The sequence below is a fragment of the Aquarana catesbeiana genome, linkage group LG02 (assembly GCF_042186555.1).
Source record: "Aquarana catesbeiana isolate 2022-GZ linkage group LG02, ASM4218655v1, whole genome shotgun sequence".
Taxonomy (NCBI): domain Eukaryota; kingdom Metazoa; phylum Chordata; class Amphibia; order Anura; family Ranidae; genus Aquarana; species Aquarana catesbeiana.
This window is the reverse complement of record NC_133325.1, coordinates 275,438,307-275,453,171: the sequence shown is the minus strand read 5'-3', so window position 1 is coordinate 275,453,171 and position 14,865 is coordinate 275,438,307. Positions and strand designations below refer to the sequence as shown.

Genomic DNA, 14,865 nt, shown 5'->3' with positions numbered 1-14,865 from the left:
GTCCTTAGGCAGCATAATGGTCCGGGGCTCAAGTGGTTAAGACAGCTACCATAGGGAAACATTGATTTGCACACGTCATACGCCATGAGCTCCCAAAGTCAGAACGTTTGTCGTACCAGTGTGAACCCAGCCTTATTCAGTCTTAAAAATCCCAATAAAGCCTCTAAAATCAGGTGTCCGTCAGTTTCCATCAACTTTGAAACAACTCTTGGTTGTTTACATCAGATAACTGAAAGATTCTTCTCTCCATAAAAAGAGCTAAGATTTCAAAGCCTATGTTGTGACCCTGGAAAACTAAATATATCCAAAATGCTTATAGTTACAGAGATGAACGAGGGCTTGTTTTCCATTGATTTAAACACCAATGGACATTCTAGGATTTGTACAAAGTTTAAATATACCAATGGCATATGCTTGTAGTTTTAGTCCTACAGATCTAGAAAAGAGATGGTGCATGCTCAAAGATGTAATTGTACAGTTGAAAGAGTGAGACAAGCAGGGCATATTGAGACCTAATGGGATATGTCAATGGTGCATATTGGTAGTTGAAAGTACAGAGACTTAAAAGAGGCTTACTAGCACAGCTATCTGATATAAGAGTTTTATAGACAGGAAACTATAGCACACATAACTGTACAGCATAGGACTCCCTGTGATGTGAACTTAAAGCAAAGCCATCATATGACTTACAATTTTGAGGCAAAAAGTGATATCACTCTCAGACCTCAAATGGCTCCTGTCATCATCAGACAGGTGCCGTTTCTACTCTGTAGCTTGTAGTTCTCCACATATCTATAATCGACATGCAAAAATGTTGCCATACACAGCAGTGTCCCCAAAAAGCTTTATTGATCCAGATGGTGAAGACCAGATCCCTGCCTGGATCCTCCCATTCTGATGCATCAGAGTGGGAGGATCCAAGCAGGGTCTTTTCTTGACCATCTAAATATATGATACGCATGGCTACATTTTTTCATGAAGACGATTTTGAAGCAGCAAGCAGAGGTCAGTTCTGTGACTGAAATGTGTATATTTAGAATGCTCAAGCTCTCCAAACTTTGAGCTTCAAATGTGCTATGAGTAGCTCAGTGTCTGAACACTTTCAGCTATGTTTTGCTCATCCTCACTGGTAAGAAGTCAGCTAAGCATGTCCAGTGTTGCCAACCTCTAAAAGTGAAATTTACTGACAAGACGCCAAAAATGTACTGCCAGCACTCATTTTTTACTGACACTTTAAAAAAGTACATAAAATGACCGTTTTCAGTGCAAAACAATGTAAATATTAATTTTTAAGCAACAACAATGTAGCTAGTGCTATTAGCAATGTGTTTAAGATATAACAAAAGGCAAAAAAATATTTCTCCATTTGCATGAAGGTAATATAACCCAGCACAGAGCTCCCCCTTACATCAGAGTCTACAAGGTTCCCCATCTCAATCCTCTATATTCTACCATCATCTCGATCCTCTGTGTGTATTCTACCATCATCTCCACTCCATCCTCTGTATTCTCCCACTCTCCACCTTCTGTGTGTATTCTAGCATCAGCTCCACTCCATCCTTTTTATTCTCCTGCTCTTCATCTTCTGTGTGTATTCCACCATCACGTCTCCTCTCCATTCTCCCGCTCTTGGCTCCCCTGTCCTCTGGCCTTGATTCCATTCTCATTCATAAAAGGCACCAAGTGGTTCCATGACATCACTGGGCAACCGACCCCCACCCCAATCTGAGCATGGCCAAGACAGGCTGGCTTTTATAACTGCACATATGCAGTTCCGAAGCTGGTCTGTGGCCATATTTTTTTACGGGCGGCCACTGTCCATCACGAACATTTACAAACAGTTTGTAAATCACCTGAAACTTATAAACAGTCCATAAACGGACGGTTGGCAACCCTGAGCAAGACTAACGCCATACTTACAATACAAGCCTGTAGCTCTGACTCTCACGTGTTATGAGCAGCTAATAAGGACTGATCATTTCTCCACTGCTCTGTTCATTATCTCTTTGAGTAACCTACAACTGGCGAACCCAAAAAAGTTGGCTAAACATAGCTATCCTTACCATGAGTGTTACTTTACATCTCTGCATTTCCTGTTTAATAAAACATGCTTTTAGCTGCAAATTAGTGCAGGGATAGACCATTAAAGTAGAACTCCAGCAATTTGCTTTTCCCATTCTAGCCAAAACCTTTTGGTTTTGGCTAGAATGAGAAAGGGCTTTAAACTGAGATTTGTATTACTGTGTTTGTCTCTAGAGGGCTTTCATCCTCACTTCATGACATTTGTCTCCAGGTCAGAAAGTAATTAAAAACCCTGTGGTTGACAATTGTCATTAGAACAGGAAGTGAGGAAAAAATTAGGACATCTATTTTGGAGGCAGCTGGCATCTCTCTTTGTTTTGGGATTTCTCTCACTTTATTCTTCTGTCTGTAGAACATGATAGGGAAAATGTCTCACAAAGGGAGGCAGACAATATAAAACTGAAAAAGTAATAGCTGAAGTACTACATTAACTGATGTAGGCTATTCAGATCAACACAGTGCATTCCAGTGTAATAAAGGAATGTCCATGTGCTTCCTGCCATGGCTGCCAGCAGGATGTTTGGGGTTGTGGATGCTATTTTCTTGCTAAAATTTTTTATTTTTAAGTTAATTTTTATGGACAGTAAATGCTAATTTTATATAGCAGTAATATGGCATTCCAGCAGCTCCACCATCAGGGCCGGATTAACATAGGGGCTGGTGGAGCTGCAGCTCCAGGCCCCTCCATCAATATAGGCCCATGGCAGTGGCTTATGAATATCCGTGTGCCTTCCTGAAGGAAGAGGAGCCCTCTTTCCACACATGGAGGAGACAAGTGTTAGTCACTGCAGCCGAGTCCTGTCTCTGTCGATGCCTGACTCCTATCACAGGATCTGTTACACTCACACAGATCCTCAGTGTCTGGGAGCTGTCTGGGGGAGGGGCGCTGATGTCCTAACCAGCAGGAGCCCGAGAGGAAGGACATCTCCCATGCTGTTGAGATAAGGTTGTACATTTGTTAGGGAGGTGTTTTATTGTGCTAGGGGAAAGACTGCGGCTTCCCCCCATGTAATGTGCTCTCTTGTGCCCAGTGCCCACCATGTCATGTGCATTGCAGTGCCCCCCACGTAATGTGCTGTGCCCACTATGTCATGTCATGTGCATTGCAGTGCCCCCCATGTAATGTGCTGTGCCCACCATGTCATGTCATGTGCATTGCAGTGCCCCCATGTAATGTGCTGTGCTGTGCCCACCATGTCATGTCATGTGCATTGCAGTGCCCCCATGTAATGTGCTGTGCCCACCATGTCATGTCATGTGCATTGCAGTGCCCCCATGTAATGTGCTGTGCCCACCATGTCATGTCATGTGCATTGCAGTGCCCCCATGTAATGTGCTGTGCCCACCATGTCATGTGCATTGCAGTGCCCCCATGTAATGTGCTGTGCCCACCATGTCATGTCATGTGCATTGCAGTGGCCCCATGTAATGTGCTGTGCCCACTATGTCATGTCATGTGCATTGCAGTGCCCCCATGTAATGTGCTGTGCCCACTATGTCATGTCATGTGCATTGCAGTGCCCCCATGTAATGTGCTGTGCCCACCATGTCATGTCATGTGCATTGCAGTGCCCCCATGTAATGTGCTGTGCCCACCATGTCATGTCATGTGCATTGCATTGCCCCCATGTAATTTGCAGTGCCCCCATGTAATGTGCTGTGCCCACCATGTCATGTCATGTGCATTGCAGTGTCCCCATGTAATGTGCTGTGCCCACCATGTCATGTCATGTGCATTGCAGTGGCCCCATGTAATGTGCTGTGCCCACTATGTCATGTGCTGTGCATTTCAGTGCCCCCCATGTAATGTGCTGTGCCCACTATGTCATGTGCTGTGCATTGCAGTGCCCCCATGTAATGTGTTGTGCCCAGTATGTAATTTGCTGTGCATTGCAGTGCTCACTATGTAATGTGCAGTGCCCACCATGTAATGTGCTGTACATTGCAGTGCCCACCATGTAATGTGCAGTGCCCACCATGTAATGTGCTGTGCCATGCAGTGATCCCACCAAGTAATGTACAGTACCCACCATGTAATGTGATGTGCCATGCAGTGCCCACCATGTCATGTGCAGTTCACACCAGGTCATGTGCTGTGCCCACCCTGCCATGTGTTGTGCCCAGCATGTAGTGTGTTGTGCCCACTGTGCAATGTGCTGGGCTGTTCAGCAGTGCCCACCATGTCATGTGCAGTTCCTAACATGTAATGTGCAGTTGCATTGCCCACCATGAAATGTGCTATGCCATGCAGTGCCCACCATGTAATGTGTTGTGCCATTCAGTGCCCACCATGTAATGCGCTGTGCCCACCAAATCATGTGCTGTGCCATGCAGTGCCCACCATGTAATGCGCTGTACCCACCATGTAATGTGCTGTGCCATGCAGTGCCAACCTTGTCATGTGCAGTGCCCACCATGTAAATTACTGTGCAGTGCCCACCCTGTCGTGCTGTGTTGTGCCCACCATGTCATGTGCTGCGCCATGCAGTGCTTACCATGTAATGTGCTGTACCCAGCATGTAATGTGCTGTACATTGTCAACCATGGCATGTGCCGTACAGTACCCACAATGGAATGCGCTATGCAGGGCTCACCATGTCATGTGCTGTGTCCACCAATTAATGTGCTGTGCTCACAATGTAATGTGCTGTTCTGTGTCATGCAGTGCCTACCATATCATGTGGTGTCATGCAGTGCCCAACTTGTCATGTGCTGTGCAGTGCCCACCATGCCATGTGCAGTACCCACCATATAATATGCTGTGCCCACCATATAATGTGCTGTGCAGTGCCCACTTGTAATGTGCAGTGCCCACCATGTAATGTGCTCAGCTGTGCCCGCCATGTCATGTGCTGTGCCCACCATATAAGGTCCTGTGCCCACCGTGTGCATGTGCTGTGTTGTGCCCACCATGCAATGTGCTGTGTTGTGCAGTACCAACCATGTCATGTGCTGTGCCCACCATATAATGTACTGTGCCTACCTTGTAATGTGCTGTATTGGGCAGTGCCAGCAGTGTAATGTGCTGTGCCCGCCATGTAATGTGCTGTGCTTCGCCCACCATTAAATGTGCTGTATCCATGTATCCACCATGTAATGTGTAGTGCCAACCATGTAATGTACTGTGCTATTCCCCTCCCCCCCATGTAATGTACTATGCTGTGCCCCCCACAGACTCACCCCTTCACTCTCACCCCCCCTCTCTCTCTCTATTTCACCCCCTCTCTCTCTCTCTCATCCCCTCTCTTGCACCCTGTTCTCTCTCTCACCTCCTTCATCCCCCATTCTCTCTCTCTCGCCCCCTTCAACCCCCTCTTTCCTACCACCCTCTCTCTATTCCCCTTTTTCTCACCCCCTCTCTCTCGTCCCCATCACTCTCATTCAATGCCTTTCTCTCTCTTTTCCCCTCCCTCTCATCCCCTCTCTTTCAGCCCCCTATCTCGCTATCACCCCCCCCCCCCTCTCTCTCTCTCACACCCCTCTCTCTCTTTAATTTAATTCAACAAAAAATTGTTTGAGTTTTCATTTTGTTTATTTTCATAAAAAGGCCCACCAAAATCCTTAACACCAGGCCCATGTTGCTCTTAATCTGGCCCTGTCCACCATGGCTTTAAAAAGAAAAAATGCATCACATTTAAGTAGAATTCCAGCTAAAGCCTAACTAAAACTTTGAAATGCTCCCTGTTCCTTTCTAACAACCCATTAACTATCCTGTATAAAAAAGATGTATATGCTCACCTATTTTTAGCCCGCTCCAGTCCAGTCACATGATCTGGGTCCCCTGTGTCAGCCAGCAAGCAACAGCTGCAGGGGAGAGGTGGGACCGCCAACAATGACTGTACCATGGGACTCTAGTTTGACATCATTGCTGCCCTCCATTCCCCTGCAGCCAATGATAGCTGACACAGGAGATCACATGACCAGACTGAAGCTGGCTTAATATAGGTAAGTATGTTAAATGTGCATTGCGCTCCACTTACTTCTGAAGAGACATTAGCATAAAAAGAGAGGAAGGGGAGTAAGCCCAAAAGACGAGCTTAATTCAAGGGGTTACCCTAGGCAACAGAGTAGTCATAGGACATACCACTTAAAAAATCAACTTTATTATGGATAATATCCAACAATAAAAATCACATGGTATTTGTGAAATGTAGTGATCATAGTACAACAAAAGTAAGACCGCGGACAAATACTAGACAAACAAGACAGACAATTTAAAAGAAGTGGAGCTTGCCCAATTGGGACATTGCAGGTTCACACTGAAGCCTGCATTTTTTTGAATGGGTTGTAAAATGAAAGCCATGGTATTAAATAATACTGCGATGTACAGCAGACAGCAGAAATGACAGACAAACAGTATAGTGTGCTAAACCTGCAGGTAAAAAAGAGAACCAGAACTTTTGCAAAGTGAAAGAGTGAGTTTGATAATAAAGTTGGCAGTGTCTCCACCAGGACACTGTCAACAGAGGATTCCCTTCCTGGGAAATTGACCAGTAATCAAAGTAGTTGGGAGCAGAGGAATTACTGCAACCAGAATATAACATTAAAGTATAAGTTCACATTTGGAACATGTTACATGTTCCATCCGTTTTTAGGGTGGAACATGTAACATGTTCCTGCATCTGCAGCCTCTCCCCCCCCCTCCGTTTCCCTGTGTCCCTGGGATCTTCTCACTGCACCTGCTGTCACTAACGGAAAACATGGCAGCGCGAGGCTCCGCCTACATGGCCTCATCAATTATTTACAGTTTCCTGTGATTGAATGACTGGCTGACAGCTTGCAGTTTTCAATGAGCTGCGAGGGTGCTGGTGAACTCTCTCGTAGTCAATTGGTCCTCTGGCTCTTGGGTCAGATACCTATACTGAGAGTCTGCAGGAGCTGGACATTGCTCCAGTGATCAGCTGATCAGGGGTGCAATGCTCTGCAGGCTCTTTAAAAAAGAAAATGCATTTTTTTTACCTGCATTTATTTTTGTGTTAAAGGTGAACCTATCCTTTAACAACAAGTACATAGGTGCACACCAGTATGGAAATAATGCAAGCTTTATATAGGAAAAGATTAATAACACATTCAATGTACAAACAGGTATTATCAGCACAGGGGCCAGTAGGAGTCCTGGTGGTATTGTGCACATATACCTGAGTGTATAAATATAGTTATTAATAGAGATACCTCCAAATAATCATTGCAGCAAAGTTCAGTTGCAGGGGCCCCTGAGGATGATCACGATGTGGCATCCGTGTTTGTGTTGGAGACCTGAAGATGAGATCAGTGATGAGGAGATTCTCCAACTGTCCAACCAGCCTTGAACGCAACTATTCACATGCAGAAACTGTGGAGTGGCACTGAACCTCAGTGTCAGCCTGTCTACTCTATACTTTAGTCCCTCACTAGTAGTTTTCAATATGTTATGCAACCTGACCCCTAAATACCAGAAGTGACCATCGGATGCCTAACCTGGCTCTAGCCTGTACTGGTTATTGAGCCCTAAGCGAAAACTAGCTATGGAATCCCAGACCAGAAGGGACAGGGTTAACCAAAATAAAAGGCGCTGCATATAAACTCTTTTGCAATAAACAGATTCACCTAGTAATATTCTGGATGGTGATCACCAAACACATACATTAGCACAAATCTAGCTTTCTAGTTTAGTGCATGTGAGATAATAACAGTAGGACGGAGACTTGTCTGTCACTAAGGTTCGGATCAAGAAGTTATGGGCAGCTACAGGTAAACAGTCAGAACATATGAACAATTTCCTAATAGTCTCTGCCTCTGATCTTGTGAAAATACAATATTCCATTAATGTAGCTCCTGTAGGGCCGTCTTACTGAGGGGGTTTACCTGGGGCCCTTCAGAGCCAGACAAATAGAAGTAGCAGTGGGGCAAGGGAGTCAGGCTTAGCGGGCACAGGCAGTCCGGAGGGCTGTTATCAGGGGGGTACAGCCTATAAACTAGTAAGGACCCGAGCATCTAGAAGGGCCCGGCTGTCTGGCGGGGATGGGAGAAGGCAGGGGCGGGTGCAGGAGAGCTCCGTGTCTGCACTGGCTTTTGGAATGTGTGTGAGTGTCATTGAGCTGACATAGGGCTCTTTGGTGCCCCCTCTGATAAATTCCTGCATGTGCATCCCTCGTGTGTCCTGCACAAGAGTCGGGAGTGGGACAAGGAACACCACCCAACAAGTAAGGGCTGTTCTACAAGTAAGGGGGGGTTGTGTGTGTGTCTGTGTACGTGTGTGTGTGTCTGTGTACATGTGTGTGTCTGTTTACACATGTGTGTGTCTGTGTACATGTGTGTATCTGTGTACATGTGTCTGTGTGCATGTGTGTGTGTCTGTGTACGTGTGTATGTGTGCCTGTGTACGTGTGTGTGTGTGTATGTCTGTGTACATGTGTGTGTTTGCGTACATGTGTGTGCCTGTGTACATGTCTGTGTACATGTGTGTGTGTCTGTGTACATGTGTGTGTGTCTGTGTACATGTGTGTGTCTGTATGTGTACGAGCCTGTGTACATGTGTGTGTATGTGTGTGTGTCTGTGTACATGTGTGTGTGTCTGTGTACATGTGTGTGTCTGTATGTGTACGAGCCTGTGTACATGTGTGTGTGTGTGTCTGTGTACGTGTGTGTTTGTTACGTGTGTGTCTGTGTATGTGTGTCTGTGTACATGTGTTGTGTGTGTGTGTGTCTGTGTACATGTGTGTGCCTGAGTACGTGTGTGTGTGTGTGTCTGTGTACATGTGTGTGTCTGTGTACATGTGTGTGAGTGCGTGTCTGTGTACATGTGTGTGTCTGTCTGTGTGTGTGCCTGTGTGTGTGTGTGTGTCTGTGTACATGTTTGTGTGTCTGTTTACACGTGTGTGTGTGTCTGTGTACAGGTGTGTATCTGTGTACATGTGTCTGTGTACATGTGTCTGTGTGTGTGTATGTGTGCCTGTGTACATGTGTGTGTGTATGTCTGTGTACATGTGTGTGTTTGTGTACATGTGTGTACCTGTGTACATGTGTGTGTATGTGTGTGTGTCTGTGTACATGTGTGTGTGTGTCTGTGTACATGTGTGTGTCTGTATGTGTACGAGCCTGTGTACATGTGTGTGTGTGTGCCTGTGTACGTGTGTGTGTGTCTGTGTACATGTGTGTGAGTGTGTGTCTGTGTACATGTGTGTGTGTGTCTGTGTACGTGTGTGTTTGTGTACGTGTGTGTCTGTGTATGTGTGTCTGTGTACATGTGTTGTGTGTGTGTGTCTGTGTACATGTGTGTGCCTGAGTACATGTGTGTGTGTGTGTGTCTGTGTACATGTGTGTGTCTGTGTACATGTGTGTGAGTGCGTGTCTGTGTACATGTGTGTGTCTGTCTGTGTGTGTGCCTGTGTGTGTGTGTCTGTGTACATGTTTGTGTGTCTGTTTACACGTGTGTGTGTGTCTGTGTACAGGTGTGTATCTGTGTACATGTGTCTGTGTACATGTGTCTGTGTGTGTGTATGTGTGCCTGTGTACATGTGTGTGTGTATGTCTGTGTACATGTGTGTGTTTGTGTACATGTGTGTGCCTGTGTACATGTGTGTGTATGGGTGTGTGTCTGTGTACATGTGTGTGTGTGTGTCTGTGTACATGTGTGTGTCTGTATGTGTACGAGCCTGTGTACATGTGTGTGTGTGTGTGTGTGTGTGTGTGTCTGTGTACATGTGTGTGAGTGTGTGTCTGTGTACATGTGTGTGTCTGTGTATGTGCATGTGTGTGTGTCTGTGTACATGTGTATGTGTGTTTGTGTACATGTGTACAGGTGTGAAGGGGGGCTGAGAGAGTACAGCTCTCTCAGGGATTTTTTATACCAAAGACATGTAGCAGAATACATTTTGGCCTATGTTTGAAGCCATGTTTTAAATTTTTGTAATTTGATATGTTTCATAGCAGAAAGTAGAAAATATTGTACTTTATATCTCTGGAGTAGTTGCGTAAATTGGGCAGGCTTGTAGGGACCCCATAGCATTACTTTCACAAGGGTCCATGATGCTATTAAAATGGCCTTGAGATCCTCTTCTTCTTCCTTCCGGGGTTTTTGTTTTTAAAGGATAAGTTCACCTTTTGGAGCATGTTACAGGTTCCACCTGTATTTAGGGTGCGGTGTGGAACCTGTCACAAGTTTCAGTAGCTTCAGCCTCTCCCTGCCAGTGACATCAATCTGGGAACCTCTCCTGGCACCCGCTGTCACTATTTAAAAACAATGCAGCCATGTGGGGCTCATCCCACACAGCTGGGTCATTCATTCACAGTTTCCTGAGAATTGCTTAAACTACAAGTACCATCAACCTTTGTGGCTGACAGAGTGTAGCTCTGAATGGACTGGTGATCGGCTTCCTCGATCATTAACAAACCCTGTGGTTTGTAAGCTGCAGAGCTTGTTTTCAGGATTCTGGCATTGCACCCCTGATCTACTGATCACTGGTGCAAAGCTTTCCAGGATCCTTAGGGAGACAATAATACATGCACATTTTTTTCCTGCAAAAATATGTGCATTTATTATTTTATTCCAAAAGGTGAACTTTTCCTTTTAGTAATCCCCTCAGAGACAGGAAGTGCTAATATATCATTTTAAATAACAGTGTGATATTAGTAGCTAACAGTAAAGGGCAGCAGATCCCTATACTCCTATGAAAGTATTAGGGCTACATGCTGCCTACAGCACTTTCGCGGTATGGCTGCCACCATTGAGTGCACAGGAATTAAGCCAAGGCTATCTTTAAATTGCAGTATATAAAGCGAAAATGTCTGTGTTTCAAGTTACATTTACTAAAAGTAAATTAATAATGGCAAGGCGCTTTAACCTTGCCAGGCATGGTTTTACATCTCCAAGTGCTATATGATATATGCCAAACCATGTCTAACGCATAAGGATGAAGAACATAACAAGAGAATTGGTGTGTTGTGCTGATAAGAAGAGCAGAGCTTCTCCCTATTGAGCCGTACTGCATACCCTTAACTCAGGTGGTCTGTCACAGCTGTTCAAGTTAACAGGTCAGTTGATGTTGTGTAAAGCCAACAATAGGAAGCACAGCACACTACCATCTGTGAGCGCAATTCTGATAAGAACTGGTCAAGGTGCATTACAAATAATGGGCACAGTTGTACCTAACACTGAGAAAGTTTAATCCTCTTATACAAATGTATAATGCTCTTTGAATCCAACTTTACTACTAATTTGTCATGATTATCCTTGAAAAAAAATCCCTACCTTGCTGTAAATAAAAACAAAAGAAGTGAGAAATCATTCATGTTTTATTTACAGGATCCCATTAAACAATGCAGCTCCTTAGCACGGCAAATTTTAGACATTATTTACAGAGCGTGATGCTGAGCTACATACAAGCATGCCTTGCTTTGTTACAGCTAAAGACCCTTATACGAAGAGTTAGAAATATTGTAATCCTGTTGTAGCTGTCAAATTGACCTAGAACAATATGTCAAGTGATGTTCGATACCTGAGCCTGAGCAGACAATGAAGTCTTTGAACTTGAACAGATTAGAGAGCTTCAGTGTAGTGTCACATTTCACCTAGCCCCTTTACATGTTAAATAATTTCCTGAAGAGATTTAAATGAAAATTGTGTGATATATCTATCTATCTATATATATATATATATATATATATATATATATATATATATATATATATCGATGTATCTAATATCTATATATATATATATATAGATAGATAGATATCCTGAATGAATGATATTCACATCTGATGTCGTTCAAGCCCAGAGGTATTCTAATGTACTATCCTACTGTTATTAATATATTTATTTTAACAGGATACAAAAACAAAATTTGTCATTAGCTTTTATTATATTCTGTCTAAGTTCTAAACCATTGTAGTAAAAAAAAAAATAATAATAATAAACACATTCTGCAAATTGTTGGATCTCCCGCGGACACAGGGTTATTAAGCTATACTACATGCAAAATATATTTTTAAATAATGGATTAAATGATTATCAAAGTCAGCATTAATAGTTGCTTTCAAGGACTTAAAATTACCTCTCACGACCAAATTAAAATCTCTTAGTTTAAAGACGGATTATGATAAATTAAAAAGACATAAACAGCACAGGCAATGTGTCAATGTTTGTCCTGAGTAGTATCAATGCATGCAGATTTGTTATATTTTTAATTCTAGACTGCAATACAATAATGTTTAGTGTTCACTAGCTGGCAGAAATATTTTGTACTAGGAATATATGTTTTAACCCTGAGCTTGCATTTTTTAAAATAGTGATTGTTTTTTTTTTTTCCAATTATTAGGCCTTTGCGTTGCATTTACATCACAATATACTGTACAATGCTAACATGTGGGGGCACAGTTTGGTCTTGTGTACAATGACTGTACACATTTAAACCCTTTGATCCAAATAAAATAAGAACCCTAATAAAGTATTAGGATATGTGTTTCACCATTACCATGAAAATTTTAACTGTTGTTCATTGGATCTTTGATGGGAATGGTAAGAAAAGGAGATCTGTATCATTTAACTACATATTGTGATTTTATGACTTTGTATCTTTCTCATTAGAAGTACATAATGTTTTTTCCCCTTACAGGCTTCACATTTAACCTGTTTAATAACACAGTGTCCCTCTGCGTCTAACAGAGTTTATTCCAGCCACAGCCCCTTTTTTGCTAGCTAGACAATAAACCACAAAAATGGGGCTCCTTTTTTGTTTGCTTTAAAACAGAACTGATTATTTGTATTCTTTTAAAGCGCACTGAATTGAGTCAAGGCTGCATTTATCCTTCCATGCCTCCTGAGCACAAGGAAAGGATTCATGCTGCTTTGGAGTGCCAGGGATAAAAAAAGAACGCTATTACAGTAATTATTTGTTATTATTTAATGTCTAGTCCGGGAGGCATTCTCCATCTTTGAATGTTTGACACATTTTGCGTGAACATCTGTTGTTGATTCATGTTTCTGGTGTTATTAATCTTCTTGTAGGTAAGCAGGTGATTCACCCAAGCCAGATTCCTATTGTCCAGGAGCAGTTTACTCCGAGTGCTGACAAAATAAAATGGGCCCAGGAATTGATTTCTGCTTTCGAAGAGCACCAAGGATTAGGAAAGGTAAAAAAAAAAAATTAAAAAAAATAGTCCGGTGTCTCACTGTCTTTACGTGTGATTTTTATGAAAAAGTGATAGTTTTTGTTTTTATTTTTAGCATGCACCATTCATTTTTTTAGGCTAGCTTTCTGTGTTTCTAGATAAAACACCAATATGTCCCATCATTTGACAATCTTTAACCTTTTTTCCTTGACCAACTTTGCCTTTGATTTCTTTGGCACTTATCTTTTCTCCGTTCTACTTCCTTTTTCCATTTTTTTCTCTTTTCTGCCTTGGAAACTTTCCACATATCCTTAGTAAACACAAAGAATAGATTTCTATTTAAGGCTTACTTGTCGAACAAGAGGCATGTGTGGTTTCTAACCAAAATTAGCCGTGTATTCAACTTGTAAAATTCTAATCAAGTCAGATTGAAAAAAAGAACATTTGAGATGGTTAGCAGTATTAATCCTGTGTTATGCCAGGTCAGGATTTGATGGCCGTATAATTCTTTTTAATTGTAATGATTAAGAAATAACTCTGTGTGGAATATCAGTTTGGAAGTCAAAGATTTGGATATATACAAGGAAGCAAATTAACACTGGAAAATGGTTGTTGCTAATTTACTGCATCATTGAGCCTCACGTTTTCTGCACTGTGGGTTTCTGCTATGTAAATATTGCAGTAGTGAAGCACAATCTGTCGCCACTTTGTGCCAGTAACACTTAAATTAGGAGTCGCCTGAAGGAAGGTTTTATGCCAGTTTTAGCATTGTCTACTAATTATCTCTTAGTTTATTTGAAATAATCCCGTTTGTTACCCTCTACAAAAACAAGGAAAATGCCATATTTTTTTCTAAATGCGTATCATAGTGTACCTTACCTCATACCTTAAATCGTTAAACAGAAATTGTTCAGAACTGTGTATCATCATGCTGTGTATAGTAATTAGTTGCATATGGGGTCTGATTTGCAAAGAGTATACTCAAAAGACTGTCTAGTTGTCCCAGATAACAATCCTGTTTTTCACAAAGCTTAAGTGCACTTTTTTTATTTTACAATTTTCTGTCATTTCAAAAGAATCACAATTTAGTCTACATGTGTAATTTCCTCTTGCACAATACATCAACTCTTTGCATTCACAGTAGTGGGTTTCTATAAAAAAATAAGAATACACTGCAGCATTCACTCCAGCTAGGCTGCCTGAGCAATGGCATAAGACTCAAACACAACGTCAATCATGGCAGCAGATAGAACCCAAAAGGGGTGAAAGGAGAGATGCCGCGAAGGGCACACGCTTGAGGACAAAAGGTGCTATTGTTAAGGATTGCATGGCAATTAGGATGTCCTGTATGCTAAAATTCCTAAAAATATATATGATCGTGTAAAGCTATTGGGTATACTGGGAATCTGTCTTTTTTTTTAGGTGAATTGAGCGTCACTGTTCAAAAATGAAGTAGCTTGGCCACAGGAAATACTGTCAGCAAGCTGCTTGCAAATCAGTGTCTGTTATTTACTTGTGGACCTAATGCTAGTCACATTTTTGATTTTTGGATTGCGTTGCTTTAATACAACACTAAAGTAAAACACAGGCCCTTTAAAAGCTAACTGTTCCTACAACCAGTCATTGCACCTTTAAAGTTCCGTAGACTGTTTTTTTTTGTTTTTTTGGTTAGTCAGGGATTACATGCTGAAC

At 42.4% G+C, this 14,865-nt stretch overlaps 1 protein-coding gene across 3 annotated transcripts in view; it reads left to right on the top strand.

Moving 5' to 3' along the window:
* Positions 1 to 14,865, top strand: part of CLYBL (citramalyl-CoA lyase) — a 576,732-nt gene that overhangs the window by 529,899 nt on the left and 31,968 nt on the right. For all 3 annotated transcript variants that reach the window (XM_073614445.1, XM_073614447.1, XM_073614444.1), the window contains one exon: positions 13,070 to 13,194. In XM_073614445.1, the coding sequence (XP_073470546.1) occupies positions 13,070 to 13,194 (125 nt within the window). The remainder of the gene's footprint in view (positions 1 to 13,069; positions 13,195 to 14,865) is intronic.